The following is a 17,035-nucleotide window of genomic DNA, read 5'->3' on the forward strand; positions in this document are numbered from 1 at the left end:
CAAAAGGTTTAGGTGACCCAGCCTAACCTTGTCTTTTGTTACAGTTTGATTAGGTTAAATTTCTGTAAGGAAACCGAGTCGTCACAGTAATGGAGATTTAGAAAATGGATTAAAAACAAGGTATGTATAATCGGCAAGCAATTTTAAGTTAACAGCTGAAAATAACCAAAACTACAAAGATAGCCAAGACAAAAATAAATATCAGCAACTAGAGATTTTACGTACACAAAATTTAATTTTACATAGCTATTCTGTTCATATTCAGACATACAGACTTGGTGGTCCAAGGCCTTACCTGTGTGACTGGCTCCACTGATCCAACGTAGGAATCCGGTCTGAGCAGAATGTGCTCCAGCTGGGTTTTCTTCTGGTAGATCCTTTCTATCGATAGCCTATTTGGATCCTTACTCATTTTCTCCACCAGTTTGTTATCTGGCAAGCTCTTTTGAAATACAAACGTTGGACACAGGTTCTAGTCAGCACACATTCTTGTAAACTGCAGTAAGACTTCAGCAGCCAGTCCGTTTGTGCTACGCCTGCCAGGAGCTGCAGAGCTACTTCCCCAGACACTGCCAAGCTGTAATTTGTTATCAGCTTTGAGTCCTGGGTTCAAAATGTGTCAATTCAAAACTCTTAATAGCGTCTTTGAGGGATTTACAGTGCCTTGCAAAAGTATTCAACCCCTTGTGCTCTGAAAGCTCAAAGTTGACACAAATGACAAATTATTCCCAAAACAAACTCAGGTTAACACAATTTGACATCATTAGTGTGCACCCGTAACATACTAAAGTAACGGTCTCATTAATGGGCATAAAAAGCCCCGTGTAAAGGCCACTAGCCCGGTGTGAACTCCATCAGAAACTGAAGACAAAGGATCAATAATACTGAAGTAAGAGACAAAGTGATTAAACGCTGGCAAAAGGCCAAAAATCTATAACAGAAATGTCTGTGAATGTTCTCATTCATCCAGGTTCACCTGGACTTGGTGTATACTATAACATATATATGGTATATACTATAACATACGGTATATACTATAACAGTGGTTCTCAACCTTTTTGGGGTCCTGGGCCCCCTGCGTATTTTTGATCTACCCTGAGGACCCCTCCACCTGATCTTGGGGGAGGGGGGTTGCAATTTGATAGAAACAGTAGAAACTGCATTTTAAATTGCATTATAGCATTTATTCACTCTTTGGGGCAAAAATAAGAGCTTTCAGTTGTAACTTAGATATAGTTAACAAAACAGAATTCTTATGCAGTAACTTTCAAATATATGTAACAAAACAGAATATGTATTCAGTAACTTTCAGATATATGTAACAAAACAGAATATGTATTCAGTAACTTAAAGATATATGTAACAACAGAATTTTTATGCAGTAACTTTTAACAATGCAAACGGGAGCGAGATCTCTTGTAATTAGAGAAAAAAGTCCCGTTACCCTTTATAGTTTAGGTAGATAAAGGTCTCAGTCACATTTGAGTAAAATAATCCTATTTCTATAAATGTCATAGGATCTTTTTTTTTTAAAGAGATTTTATTTTCACGGACCCCTTGCAATTACACCACGCACCACTAGGGGTCCGCGGACCCCCGGTTGAGAAACACTGGTCTATGGTATTCTTTTAAGAAGAAAAATGGGGAGAGGAGGCTGGTTGGGGGGGGGGGGTCCAACGGAAGCAAAAAGTCTGCTTTCAACCAAAATGCGGTGGCCGTGGTTGCGGTACGAGGGAAAAGCTACGCTGTGTGTGTGTGTGAGTCGTCGGCAATGTGGCCCGTCCATTAACAGGCTGCACGACGGTAGATAGGTAGCGGGGTTAGATGAGAGTATTCGCTCAACGGAGGAGACTGAAATGGTCGTCTAAAGTTACAACGCCGCCATTAACGTGCGGCTTTCTTTTGTTGCGCGCTACACGCGTTCACACTACGCCGTTAATATGCTAGCTAGCTAGCTAACCACATAGCTTCCCGGCGCCAGTTGGGATAACGTTGATAAATCAAGAGACGGTACCTTCAGCGGTAAAGCCATTCTTCCGTTGTTTTTTTTTACAAAACCCCGATAACACAAAAAAATGAAAATTTGGGGACGTTAAAATGTCACTTTTGGCGGTTTACGAGGAACTAGTTAATTCCAGCAAGCCTTCCACTCTCCGCTACCGTATCGCCACTCCGACTTCTCCCGGTTTGAAAACTCAAATTTAAGTCCCTCCCTCCCGCTAACGGAATCAGCCAATCAGACGTTGAGTTCCCCCCTTCGAACGGAACCAACCGCGACGTATATCCGCTCTTACTCCCGCCCCCGTGTTATGTGTGGTCCAATCAGCATTCGATATTTGTTCAAACGCCACCCTTTTCTTACCCCGTCGTTTTTGGGGGAAATAAATTGGTCAGATTTTATTCGTGAAACAGCTATTTAATTCAAAAGGGGGTCTTCTAATGAGTTATTCTGAATTTCCGTCTGTTATCATATAATTCGCTTGTTTTAATGGATGCCATTATTGATTGTGTTGTTTAAGGGTGACGCTCACCCGCTTCTTTCCCCTTGTCGGTTATCTTTAAATGACGCCATGAAGGAGACTGTTGTAGGGAAAATATGAGCGTTATCCAGCCCTTCAACCCGGAAGAGAAGGATCAGATCCCTCTTTCAGAAAGACATTGCCACTGTTCCATATGTTAGTGTAAACTAGTGATAAGACACGTTAGCCCCCTAGCTAACGGGTCTGACCCTTTAGCCGAGCGGTCAGTGACGTCGCCTTGTGGTGCAGTACACCCCCTGTCGAATCCCGCACCGGGCAAGAAAATAACCGGTGACGTCATTCATTACTGAATACTGAGGAAAAGTTTGGACCTTGTCTTTAAGGTTGATCACAAACAAACCTCGAGATGTCTGTTTCGAACTTCTCCATCGATGCCATCCAACTGCAAAAAAAGAAAAATGGCATTGACGTTCATTGCACTGTCACTTGTTAGTGAAACGACCACACACCTGTTTTGACTGGGACTTTATGGAAAGACTAGAAGAACCCCGCTACAATGTAGCGGTTTGGTGATCCACCCGTCTAAATCTCCCTCCTCTTCATCCTGCCAGCTAACCGCCTTCCCCCTGCCCCTAACCACCCCCCCCACTGCAACTCCCTCCCCCCAAATGCTCGGAATCATCTGAAATGCTGAGAAAAGTGGTTTTTAGCCATTTTTAGAAAATGCATATTTTGCATAATTATGCATAATTATTTTAATTTTCTGCTATTTTTCTGGTCCTCTCTGGAACAATACCTACCACCTCCAAAAAAAAATGAGGCTCATAAGTGCATTTTTGCAAAAATGCATTTATTTTGCATAATGCCAAAACATTTCTAAGTCCGAGGAAAAAAAAGTTATAGGTGAAAAAATTAAAGATGCTCAGAATCATGTGAAATGCCGAGAAAAGTGGGTTTTAGCCATTTTTAGAAAATGCATATTTTGCATAATTATGCATGATTATTTTAATTTTCTGCTATTTTTCTGGTCCTCTCTGGAACAATACCTACCACCTCCAAAAAAAATGAGGCTCATAAGTGCATTTTTGCAAAAATGCATTTATTTTGCATAATGCCAAAACATCTCTAAGTCCCAGAAAATTCTTTTTATATAGGTGAAAAAATCAAAGATGCTCAGAATCATCTGAAAATGCCGAGAAAGGTGTTTTTTTTAGCCATTTTTAGAAAAATGCATATTTTGCATATTTATGCATAATTAATTATGCATATTTTTAATTTTCTGCTATTTTTTATAGGTGCCCCTGATCATCCCCAATAACCTCCAAAAAGAATCAAGGCCTCCAAGTGCTTTAAGTTTGGCCGTTTATAGACTCTCACACAGACACACACCACACACCAGACACACATGGTGACAGTACAGGAGTAGAGATTTTGGTCAGTATTGTAGCGAATTCGGGCCTGTTTTCTCCCCCTCCCTGCTCCCTGTGTCGCTGGGGACGTCAGCTCTGCTGACGCAGGTACAAGCAGCACATTGAGGGGCACTTCACACAACAGCAGCCCCCGGAGCATGTGGAGAGGTATTAAAAACATAACAGATGACAAGTGCAGAACCCCACACGTCACCTTTGACAGCGCACTCCCCCACACGCTTAACCAGTGCTTTGCACACTTTAAAACGCAGAACAGCGGAGTGAGGGTCCAAGTGACCCTGCCCAAGGAGGAGCATGCACTCGTCCTACAGCACCATCAGGTGAAATCCGCTCTGAGGAGAATCGATATCTCCCACGTGGCAGGTCAGACATGCACTGACCAACTAACAGGGTCTGTGAATGTTCTCATTCATCCAGGTCATGGTTATCCAAAGGAGCTGAATCAAGTGCAGCTGGACTGTATTACATTAATACTGAGTATTAATACATTAATACTCAGTATTAATACTGAGTCTCATCACCAGCCAGTCAGACTAGCTTGGTCTAGTCAGAAAGGCACGAACTGAGGAAGCCTCTTGGATGAGAGGCGAAACGTCCTCACGGATATATACCAAGTCCAGTTGCACTTGATTCAGCTCCTTTGGACAACTAACAGGGGTGTTCACCGACATCTTCAACCTCCCCTTACAACAGGCTGTAGTCGCCACCTGCCTTAGATCCACCACCATTATACCTGTACCCAAGAAAGACAGCAGTCAACTGCCTCAATGACTATCGCCCGGCTGCCCTGACCCCAGTTATTATGAAGTGCTTTGAGAGGATTATGCTCTCTCACATCAAGGACATCATCCCCAATGATCTGGACAGCCACCAATTTGCCTATCAGGGGAACAGCTCTACGGAGGATGCAGTCTCAATTACACTTCATGCAGCCCTGTCCCACCTGGAGCGTCCAAACACATATGTCAGGATGCTTTTTACTGACTTCAGCTCCACTTTCAATACGATAATCCCCCGTAAACCGGTACACAAACTCAGCAACCTGGGAATAACCGCCTAACTCTGTTCACGGATTATGGACTTTCTCACTCACAGACCACAAAATGTCAGGATAGGTAACCATCCATCCATCCATCCATTATCTTGACCACTTAGCCTGCTCTCAGGGTCACGGGGGATGCTGGCGCCTATTCCAGCAGTCATTTGGCGGCAGGTGGGGAGACACCCTGGACGGGCCGACACACACACACACACATTCATACCTAGGGCCAATTCACGTGACTTACATGTCCTTGGATTGTGGGAGGAAACCGGAGCGGCCGGAGGAAACTCACCCAGACACGGAGAGAACACGCAAACTCCACACAGAGGACGACCCGGGACGACCCACCAAGGTTGGACTACCCCCAGGGCTCGAACCCAGGACCTTCTACCACCGTGTGTGTGTGTGTGTGTATATATAAATAAAAGTCTACCATAAATGCAAAAAGCCTCAACTTCCAAGGGCCCCTGTGGAACCCTTTTATGTCCCTACCAACGTCAAAATCAAACCCTTGACGATGACTAAGTGTGTAAAATCATGTTTTTGGTCAAACAAAACCTTTACTAAGACATCATTCCCACCAGGTGTTGTACCCTTCTCTATTCAACTGCTTGGCCTGTTTGTTCTCTGTTTTTGATCTCTGTTTATTTCAGGCATAATTGCAACCCATGCAGTAGGCATGTGCTGGGGAGCCATGTGTATATACTACTACTACTAGTACTACTAGTACTACTACTACTAGTACTACTACTAGTACTACTACTTTTGGCTGCTCCCGTTACGGGTCGCCACAGCAGATCATCCATTTCCATTTCCTCCTGTCCTCCGCATCTTCTTCTGTCACACTAGCCACCCGCATGTCCTCTCTCATCCATCTCTCCATCTCTTTACCAGCAGGGGCCCAGACTTTGCTGCCAACATACTGAACAGGGCCCACTCTGCCTTCAGGACCACCAGGTCCAGTCTTGCCCACCTCCAGCAGCGCTGCGTACCATTCTGGATGGCTGTCTTTGATCCTTTGGTGAGATCGTTGACCATAAGTGCCTTGGAAGGTGTTCCCCGGAGGCTCGTATGACGGTAGTCCCCACAGACTGCCGAGCCATGGACCTGTACTCTGGTTCAGGAACAACAAAGGCCGGTACATTGGCATACTCTTTGCCCAGGACCTTGAGGCTGATGTGTACTACGCCGTCAGTTAGCTAGGGGCTAACGTGTCTTAGTAGTAGTTTACATCACTAACCGCTCGGCTAAAGGATCAGACCCGTTAGCTAGGGGCTAACGTGTCTTAGTAGTAGTTTACATCACTAACCGCTCGGCTAAAGGATCAGACCCGTTAGCTAGGGGCTAACGTGTCTTAGTAGTAGTTTACATCACTAACCGCTCGGCTAAAGGATCAGACCCGTTAGCTAGGGGCTAACGTGTCTTATTAAGTAATAGCACAGTACAGCAAACATTTTCACCCTACCCTACCCCCCATAACCCCGTCCCTATAACAGGTAATACAATTCAAAGCAGGGTTAAAGATAATAAAGATACAAATTAAATTCATAAAATAAAATAATAATAGCAATAATTTCTTTCACAGGCTGATTAGAGGGTGTGGGGTTTTTTTCCAGTTGCTTTTACGCATATAAACAACCAGGTAGAGTTGTTCTGCTCCCCCAGAGCTCGTTCTGGCTGAAGCATTAGTATTACGTCTTAAGAAGTACAGAAACAGTCCCCAGATTTGATCAAAAACACTCTGTTTACGTCTAACAATATACATTATCTTTTCCATTGACATGTTTGAAGCCATTTCTTTCACCCACATACCAATTCTTGGTCCATCAACACTTCTCCAATTAAGGGCAATTACACGTTTTGCTTGTAATATACACATATCTGTAAATCTGAACTCATTGCTATGTAAATGTGGGGTGGTAGGATATAAACCAAGTATAAAAAGCTTTGGACTCAACGGTCATTTCTTTGACAAAATTTGATCAATCATATCAACAACATCTTGCCAGAAGGTTTTCACTTCCACACATTCCCATATACAGTGAAACAGCGTCCCCCTTGCCTTACTACACTTAATACAGGTATCAGGAATGTTGTCATTAAACTTGTGCAATTTCACAGGAGTTATATGTGTACGCATCAGCCATTTATACTGTAGAAGCTTTAGCTTGCTGCTAACTGTCTGTCTCTGGGCCTCTTTACATGCCTCACTCCTCTATATCTCCCTCCCATCATCTCAGTTTTGTCTCTCATGCACTCTACTCTCTTTTACCACTTTCTATAAAGAGAAACAAAAAGTCAATAGGAATGTGCAAACCAGCACTTAAAAGTATTTCTGTAGTACAAAATAATAATTAGAGGAATATCAATAAAAACAAAAATATCACTCAGTGCAGTGAATCTGCCAAATCCCAATATCTCACATACAGTCAATCAATAATCGGTAACAAGTGTAGCATGGTTAAAAATATCATAACCAAAATTTGTTGTATAATTACGCAAAGTATCACCACATGATTATTATTAGTATTATTATTTTCATTGCTAACATTGTTATTTTATTTTATTATATCATCAGGAAACGCTTATAGTAGCCCCTCCCTGTTGTGACCCCATTTCCTGCTAGTAGCCCAAAACGTATGTTCCCCCTGACCTCTGTCTCTTCCCCGCTTTGGACATGTAGAAAGAGGTATGTGTTCATTGTTGTCTGCCCCTGTAATGTATTTTATCCATTCCTAATGTGTCTCATGTCTAATGTGGGTCCCAATTCCTGCGTAGGCCACAGCAGGAGCTGATCTGAAGTTTCCTGAAACCTATCCTGTTTTGTTTATATGCGACAGAATACAGATCCCATGCATGAGAGAAGTTGACCTGTCTTTCCTGCACAACACAATGAAAAGTACACCAGGCCACACAAGCACTTCCCATAAAGAAACAAACAACCAAAACAAAGGATATGGTGGTATTGACAGTTGGGTTCTGTTCCCCTTTCTCCTCTGCTCAGACCTGGAATCCGCAAATCTGGGTCATGGCACCGATGACGTAACCCTAATTGGTGTCTCCTAAGCCCTGCTTTAACTAAACATCCCACCACCAGACCTCCTAACCCAGTGTTTCTCAACCCAGTCCTCAAGGAACCCCCCTATCCTGCAGATTCTCATTGTAACCCTGCATAGGTAGCCCTGCTTGTACTTACTCGACCAATCATCTCGCAGCACTTAATTATGCAAGGTGTGCAACGTCTGATAAAATTCATTGCTGATTGGTTGAATAACTACAAACAGGTACCTATTCAGGGTTGCAAAGAAAACATGCAGGATAGGGGGTCCTTGAGGACTGGGTTGAGAAACACTGTCCTAACCAGTATCTGTACTGTGTTATTATTATTAGTAGTAGTAGTATTATCAGTATTCTTATTACTTATTTATATTAATTAATGTTTAGTGTGGTTCGGAGTTGGGGTGAAGAGGAGTCATTTGATTGCGGTGGTAGAGCAGTCCGGTGTCATTGTGTCTCGCTTGTCACCTTGCAGAAATACAACAGAATTGTCTCCGAGAATTCAAACTCATTTCGCATGAATCAGGAATCAGGAACTTTTGTCATCTCACTTCATGCCCTTGCGTACAGGAAATGAAACAAAATGCCGTTTCCCCCCCAGCCCACAGCAGTACAACACCACAAAGACAAAAACACATCCAAATGAGTCCGCGGTGGTGTAGCGGTCTAAGCGTCGGCTTTGAGTGGATGCAGCCCCCCACTGGGGAGCGAAGGTTCGCGCCCCGGTCTCGTCAGATCCGACTACGGCCGGACTCGATGAAGCAGCGATATTGGCAACGCTGTCTTCGGTAGGGGGGCGGAGTCGCCTTGTGTTCGTCACATGAATGCGTCTCTGGGTGTGTCGGAAAAAGTAGCGGTTCGGCCCGGAGTCGCCTTGTCACGGAAGTGCACTGCCGGTCGGAGAGATGCAGTTGGCGAACGCATGCGCAGTACGAGGGTGGGTGTTTGAATAGGGATCGATTGGTCACTAAATTGGGAGAAAAAAGGCAAAAATCCAAAAACTACCAGAACACACATCAAACTAACACATATGTCCGAACTAAACAAGAAACTCACTGTCCCAGGAGAACGAACGCCAGCCAGGATGACTGTCGGAACCGCCAGTCTGCATGGGCTAGCAGTTAGCTTAGCCCGCTTCCGCTTCCGCTTCCTGTCACACTACCCTCGGCGTTTCCTCCTCGGGCGCAGCTCCAGGCAGGGGGCCGTGGTCCCCGGACCCACCGGACGAGGCAGCCCAAGCTCTCCCAGCCAGACACCATCGACACACCTCCCCGCACTCCTCACGACGACACCAGAAACACCACAGTCAAAGCCAGGTGAGGCCGCCGCAAGACCGCCCTCGGCGTGGTCTGCATGGGCTAGCAGTTAGCTTAGCCCGCCCCGCTCTCCCAGCCATCAAACGAAGACGAGCTTAGACGCAGACGTGAACAAAGACACTGCAGCGGACGGGACTGAGAGAGCCCGCCCAAATGTGAATTGGCGCCGCCATCTTCCCACACCGGAACCGTGTGGGGGAAATGGCGGCAGTCTTTAACAAAGGCAGCGGTCATTTTTTTCACGAATGCTAGCGTTAAGTGATTCATAATTTTCAAATAAATTAAACATACTGTAAACTACTACTGAGACCCGTTACCCTTTAGCCGAGCGGTTAGTGATGTAAACTACTACTAAGACACGTTAGCCCCTAGCTAACGGGTCTGACCCTTTAGCCGAGCGGTTAGTGATATAAACTACTAAGACACGTTAGCCCCTAGCTAACGGGTCTGACCCTTTAGCCGAGCGGTTAGTGATATAAACTACTAAGACACGTTAGCCCCTAGCTAACGGGTCTGACCCTTTAGCCGAGCGGTTAGTGATGTAAACTAATAATAAGACACGTTAGCCCCTAGCTAACGGGTCTGACCCTTTAGTCGAGCGGTTAGTGATGTAAACTACTAATAAGACACGTTAGCCCCTAGCTAACGGGTCTGGCCCTTTAGCCGAGCGGTTAGTGATGTAAACTACTAATAAGACACGTTAGCCCCTAGCTAACGGGTCGGACCCTTTAGTCGAGCGGTTAGTGATGTAAACTACTAATAAGACACGTTAGCCCCTAGCTAACGGGCCTGACCCTTTAGCCGAGCGGTTAGTGATGTAAACTACTAATAAGACACGTTAGCCCCTAGCTAACGGGTCTGACCCTTTAGCCGAGCGGTTAGTGATGTAAACTACTAATAAGACACGTTAGCCCCTAGCTAACGGGTCTGACCCTTTAGCCGAGCGGTTAGTGATGTAAACTACTAATAAGACACGTTAGCCCCTAGCTAACGGGTCTGACCCTTTAGCCGAGCGGTTAGTGATGTCGCCTTGTGGTGCAGTACACCCCGTATCGAATCCCGCACCGGGCAAGAAAATAACCGGTTACACACACACACATATATATATATATATATCACCCGAGTAGCTTTATTGACAGCTGATGATTGCTTATGGCATGAAACAGGCTTGTACTGTCTCGTAGAGAATTTACTTGACAGACTGGATTATTTTGCTCCTTATTTGTTGAGCACTTTCCCCACTGTTGAGTGTTTCTTTTTTTTTTTTTAATTTATTTCTGATTTTTCCCTTTTTTCTCCCAATTTAGTGGCCAATCGATCCCTATTTTAATTCAAACACCCACCCTCGCACTGTATGCGTTCGCCAACTGCATCTCTCCGGCCAGCAGTCTCGAAGGAGACCGCCCGCCACTTTCTTGACAAGGAGTGTTTCTTTTAACAAAGTTATATATCTTTCATTTCACTAAAATTAGAATAGCTTAATGACAAGTAAGGAAGTCCACATGTCTTAAAGAGGCTGTTCCGTCAAACTGGGACTCTGAGACAAATTTGGCAGAGATAATCATCTGGTCAATAAAGAGCAACAATTTAATCTTATATTGATTGGGTCATGACTGAGTTCTGGGCGGGCTGCTTAACAAATGTGCTGTGTTTGTTTTCTTCCTGAGGTTCTGGGGAGCTCTCTCTTTCTCTCTCTCTCTCCTTTACATTTCGCTCTCTGTTACTTTCTCCCCCTCTCTGTCTTCTCAATTCAATTTTATTCTAATGTACTTCATCTCCATGAAAGTAAAGAGCAATTTTGCCAAAGCATTAAGAAGAAAGATCAATATTTTACATTAACTCCCTCCCCCAGCTTCTCTTATCAGTGTGTGTGTGTGTGTGTGTGTGTGTGTGTGTGTTGCACTACCATTTCATTTGGTTCCTATCTCTGTCGTTCCCTTCGTTTCTCTTGCGCCACTATCTCTCTCCTCTTTCTCCATCACTGGTTAAAAGCTATTTAGTGGTAAAGAGGAACATTCACCGTGACCACCCACGAGCGGGTGGTCACGGTGCTGCGGCGGCCTTCAGCTGATAGCATTTCGCTGTTACGCCGAAGGATGCAGAGTGCTCATTTATCTGTTGCAGTCATGTTAAGTGCACGTAGCCTGTCATTTGATGATACAGTACAGAATGTAACGTTGAAGCTGCAAAAGATCCTCTGCAAAGCGCCAGCATGAAGTCTGGTTCAGCAGGAGCCACATGCAGTAACATGCTCCACCATTCGGCCATGCTTATCTAGTATTTTTCCCCTTGCTAGGGTGCCCACTCATCTGACCTTACCGCAAGTTTTGCACGATAACAAAAGGGCTTAGCAACTTGTGTGTGTGTGTGTGTGTGTGTGTGTGTGTTTTACAACCCAGTCAGATGATAAGCTGGTAGCAGCCGAACCCAAGGCACACACTGTGCACGTCCACATGTGCATACACTCGCTCACACCTTGTCCATGCATGCTCATGGGTTAATGAACAAACGCAAACAGACACTTAGCGTGCTCGCATGCACAAGTATCTGCCCACACACACACACATGCACAAACATACACACGTGCATGCACACACAACAGAGAGGACTATGCTTTTGTAATTGGTGCATTAATCGTCACATAACCGTTGCTCTCAATTGGGAACTACACGTGTGGCTGTCCAGTGTGTAGCTGGATAAGAACAGCATCAGTGAGATGCTGGAGATGGCGGCGCGAACTTACGTTTGCGGTGGCCTCACCCAGTACCGTCCTGTCCATGCAGTGTCTTTGTCCACGTCTGCGTCTAAGTTTGTGTCTTCGTTTGACGGCTGGGCGAGCTGGCGCTGGATCGGCTGGGCGAGCTTGGTCTGCTGCGTCCTGTGGGCCCAGGGACCACGGCCCTGCCTGGAGCTGCGCCCAAAAGAGGAAACACCGAGGGCGGTCTGACAGGATGCGGAAGCGGGGCAGGCTAAGCTAACTGCTAGCCCATGCAGACCGGCAGTTCTGCTAACCACTGCGCCACCGTGCTGCCCCAAAAGAAATCAACTCAGTCAATTTCAAGTTCTTAAGGTGTCCCTAAACCTACCCACTACCTGACATCTAGTATGTCGTGTGTGTGTGTGTGTGTGTGTGTGTGTGTGTGCGTGTGTGTGTGTGTGTGTGTGTTCGCAATAGCCGAACGGGTCATACCAGAGTCACAATGCGGCTTCCGAAAGGATAGAGGGACCGTTGACATGATCTTTGTGACACGCCAGCTCCAGGAGAAATGTAGAGAACAGCACAAGGATCTATACATAGCATTCATAGACCTCTCAAAGGCATTTGATACAGTTAACCGGGCCCTGCTGTGGCAAGTCCTGAAGAAATTTGCATGTCCACCCAAGTGTCTTACCATTCTTGGACAGTTTCACTCAGGAATGATGGCCCGAGTGGTAGTGGGGAACCGCAGTTCTGAGCCCTTTGGTGTGCAGACTGGAGTCAGACAAGGCTGTGTGCTAGCTAGCCCCAGTCCTGTTCAATATCTTCTTAGTCTCTGTTACAACACTGTTACGAAGGAGGCTGGAGAAGCAGGCTGGAGTTACCGTTGACTTCAGGCTCGATGGAAACCTAATCAACATCAGGAGGTTTCAGGCAACCACCAAGTTGACCTCTGAGACCATTATTGAGCAACAGTATGCCGACGATTGAGCCCTGGTAGTTCACACACCAGAAGCCCTCCAAAACACTCTGTCGGCAGTTGTAACTGCATACAGGAGAATGGGACTGATCATCAACACCCAAAAGACAGAGGTAATCTGTCTTTTGGCCAACTACGCCTTGGTCAACGCAGTGCTGGTGGGCAGAAGAAGCGGTTCGAAGACCACACTGAGAAGATGTCAGATCAACCCCTCTTCTTTGGAGGAACGTGCTTTCTGCCGCACAGCCTGGCGCTCTCACATCTCAGAGGGAGCGAAGTACACGGAAAACCGGCGCACACAAGACCGTGTAGCAAAGCGTGCGAAGAGGCATGCTCACAAAGCTACCCCCTGCCCCCTCCAGCACCACTTTTACATGCCCGGTCTGCAACCGCAACTGTGCATCCAGGATCGGACTATTCAGCCACCAAAGGACCCACAAATAGGAGAAGATGGTCATCATCAGGCACGGTGGACAACCAGCAAGCAAGCAAGCAAGTGTGTGTGTGTGTGTGTGTGGACGTAAAGGCCATCGAAGGACACAATTCCCAGCTCATGTTTTGACGTACTGACCAGCAGTGTTCCAGCACAGAGGTCGGGATGCGGGAGCGTGACCTTTGCAGTGTGCACCCCTCCCTGTTCATCTTTTGTTAAATGTGCCCGGAGTGAAACAATGACTTATTAACAATCATTAATTACTGTGAAAGGGCAAGTGGGGACAGGGTCAGGCTTCTCTGTCATGTGTTACAAGGCCGCCGGGACGACTTTAACGTTCCAGATAAACAATCCATGGCGTCACTTGGTTGGTGGTTCTCACGGCATCACGAGGCCGGTGGTATTTAGATCACATTAGCGAGCAATAAATCACTGTCACTTTCTAATTGTAGCATGCAGTAGTATTTTTTGACAGGGCTGCAAGCAACATGGCGCCATTCATGATAACACATTATCTGGCCTATAGCCCATCCACCCATTCATCATCCAAGCTGCTTATCCTGCTCTCAGGGTCGCCGGGATGCTGGAGCCTATCGCAGCAATCGTTGGGCGGCAGGCGGGGAGACACCCTGGACAGGCCGCCAGTCCATCACAGGGCCCACACACACACACACACACACACACACACACACACACACATTCACACTTAGGGGCAATTTAGTACGGCTGATTCACCTGACCTCCATGTCTTTGGACTGTGGGAGGAAACCGGAGCACCCGGAGGAAACCCACGCAGACACGGGGAGAACATGCAAACTCCACACAGAGGACGACCCGGGATGACCCCCAAGGTTGGACTACCCCGGGGCTCGAACCCAGGACTCCCACTGCCGCGAAGCGACCGCGCTGACCACTGTTGCATATATGCAACACATGCAATGCGTTATCTCAGTTGGGTATTTATCTTGACAGAATATAGAGTCTAAAACCTACAGCCTTCAGTTTAAGAAGGTTCTAGTGTTAACATACTGATACTGTATGTGTTTGGCCACATCCCTGACGTGTGCCTCAGAGCATCTCATCGCACTGACTGACTCACGCTGAGTGTCGAGTGCCTCGGCATGCGTATGTGTGCAGTTTCACATGAGTTCTCCATAGAAAGGCCCACACGGTGCCCACACGGTGCCGGCTGCTGCCGCTGCAGGACACCAGGAGGGATGGAGGGTAGAGGGCATCGCCCGGGAGCCCCCGACCTGACGTTTTGATTCAATCAATGTCTGTTCATCAGGGCAGGCGGTGTGCAAACGGTGATTTATCCACCCATTCCACCCATTATCCAAGCCACTTCTCCTGCTCTCAGGGATTCGGAATGTCGCCCTGGTTGGAATCCATCCTGATTTGACAGCAAGAAGGTCTCGGGTACGAGCCCCGGGGTAGTCCAACCTCGGGGCTCGTCCCCGGTTGTGCTCTGTGTGGCGTTTGCATGTTCTCCCCGTGTCTGCGTGGGGTTTCCTCCGGGTGCTCCGGTGTCCTCCTACAGTCCAGAGACATGTTTAAAAAAAGCCCCCAAGAAAAAGGAACAACCTCGGCACTCCGGGCCTTCATCTCGGGCAAAGCCACGCTCAAGGTTGCAGGTAGAGGCCTCTCTACCCCACCCACATCGGTGGAGGCCAAGAAACTCGACAAAGGGAAATTAGCAAACGAACAGCCCGAGCAAAACTGGGATCTACTTTTAGCTATACGCGAATGTCACCTATCATCACAGGTTGGCCCCGTGATGGCCTGGCGGCCTGTCCAGGACGTCCCCCCCCACCTGCTGCCCGACGACTGCTGGGATAGGCTCCGGCATCCCCTGCGACCCCGAGAGCAGGATAAGCGGTTTGGCTAACGGATGGATGGTATACTTACGCAGACAGAAGCCCGGCTTATGGTGCGTAGCGCATCCGTCCGGCCGCCCACGGCGGCGCACCGAGCAAAGTAATCCCCTTTTCCGCCATTTGTTCATCATGCGCTCCCCTCCCGTCTGACCTCCTTCTTACCCGACGTGGAGAGCATCGAAATGTGGGGCCTCCCCCGTGTCATTATGGGGTTGATGCGAGACGACCATACCGCCCCCCCCCCCACACGGGGTCACATTTTCAGGAAAAGAAACAGTAAGACGTTATAGAAAAAGAAAACAGACAAAGAGGCGGCTGCATGGCGCCACGCGCTGTCCACGTTATTAGGGGTGATGTTCCCCGAGCACCGCCAGGGAGGAAGTTTGGGTGGAGTACACTGCCGTATTGGTTTTAACTGCATTAATGTCTCGCGGCCGGCTCGGCCAGCTCTCTCCGGCCGCTGCCCGCGTCGGTTATTCGGGATCGGACCGGGCTTCCTTATCAGCTGGCAGCAGGCAGGAAAGGGGGGCAGAAAAAGGCAAAAGATCCTCTAAACTGGCAGCCGACACCCTGCCAAAATAACCGCTTGAAAAACAAACACGGCTGCTGCGCTCGACCACACGGCGTGTCGGTGTTTTGATTGGTGTGCGCGCGCGTGTTTTCGTTTGACCGCCCTTGTGGGGACCACCGCAAGGGCGGTACAGTCTAAAACAAGCTGTGGGCACATCTCCTCCGTCCCCATGAGGAAAGGGGTTATTTCTGGGCCAGGGGTGAACTGCTGCAGTTATATTGGGGGTTATGGTTTGGCTTAGGCCTCGTATTGTGTATGCCGCCCTCGTCTTAAGGGCCATTCATGACCCGCCTTCATTGGACCTCTAAATCAAAGCAACGTGATATAATTTTAAACCCCAAATCTATTTTGCACGAAGAGACAACCTGTCGTTCATCGCAAACTGTGTGGCTCTTCCCTCTTCACCGTGCAGGAAGGCGGCATTTAATCAGCGGACACCGCTCGTTTCCATGGGGTCACACATGACCCACACATGTCTGAGGGCCAAAATGACCCCAGTGGTGAACGGCTTTCATATTGAGCAAAGACCACGTGTCACTTTCTCTAATGTTGGGGTCGCTCTAGGGAAGGTCGTCACATTTCAGGTTGGAGGAAAAAAAAACATCATCTAGAGCAGTGTTTCTCAACCGGGGGTCCGCGGACCCCTAGTGGTCCGCGGTGTAATTGCAAGGGGTCCGTGAAAATAAAATATCTTTTAAAGAAAAGATCCTCTGACATTTATAGAAATAGGATTATTTTACTCAAATGTGACTGAGACCTTTATCTACCTAAACTATAAAGGGTAACGGGACTTTTTTCCCTAATTACATCTGTTTCACAAGTGTAATTTATTGTATTTTAATAAGAGATCTCGCTCCCGTTTGCATTGTTAAAAGTTACTGCATAAGAATTCTGTTGTTACATATATCTGAAAGTTACTGAATACATATTCTGTTTTGTTACATATATCTGAAAGTTACTGAATACATATTCTGTGTTGTTACATATATCTGAAAGTTACTGCATACATATTCTGTGTTGTTACATATATCTGAAAGTTACTGAATACATATTCTGTTTTGTTACATATATCTGAAAGTTACTGCATAAGAATTCTGTTTTGTTAACTATATCTAAGTTACAACTGAAAGCTCTTATTTTTGCCCCAAAGAG

At 46.8% G+C, this 17,035-nt stretch overlaps 1 protein-coding gene across 1 annotated transcript in view; it reads right to left on the reverse strand.

Annotated features, from left to right (window-relative positions):
* The window catches only part of top2a (DNA topoisomerase II alpha), a 43,843-nt gene extending 31,750 nt beyond the window's left edge, over positions 1 to 12,093 (reverse strand). The window contains exons 1-3 of the mRNA XM_056297163.1: positions 12,069 to 12,093; positions 2,881 to 2,922; positions 296 to 442 (exon numbers count right to left, since the gene is read on the reverse strand). Of these exons, the coding sequence (XP_056153138.1) occupies positions 296 to 412 (117 nt within the window). The 5' untranslated portion in view covers positions 413 to 442; positions 2,881 to 2,922; positions 12,069 to 12,093. The remainder of the gene's footprint in view (positions 1 to 295; positions 443 to 2,880; positions 2,923 to 12,068) is intronic.
* Positions 12,094 to 17,035: the final 4,942 nt, after the last annotated feature.

The sequence above is a fragment of the Lampris incognitus genome, chromosome 17 (genome assembly GCF_029633865.1).
Source record: "Lampris incognitus isolate fLamInc1 chromosome 17, fLamInc1.hap2, whole genome shotgun sequence".
Lineage (NCBI taxonomy): Eukaryota > Metazoa > Chordata > Actinopteri > Lampriformes > Lampridae > Lampris > Lampris incognitus.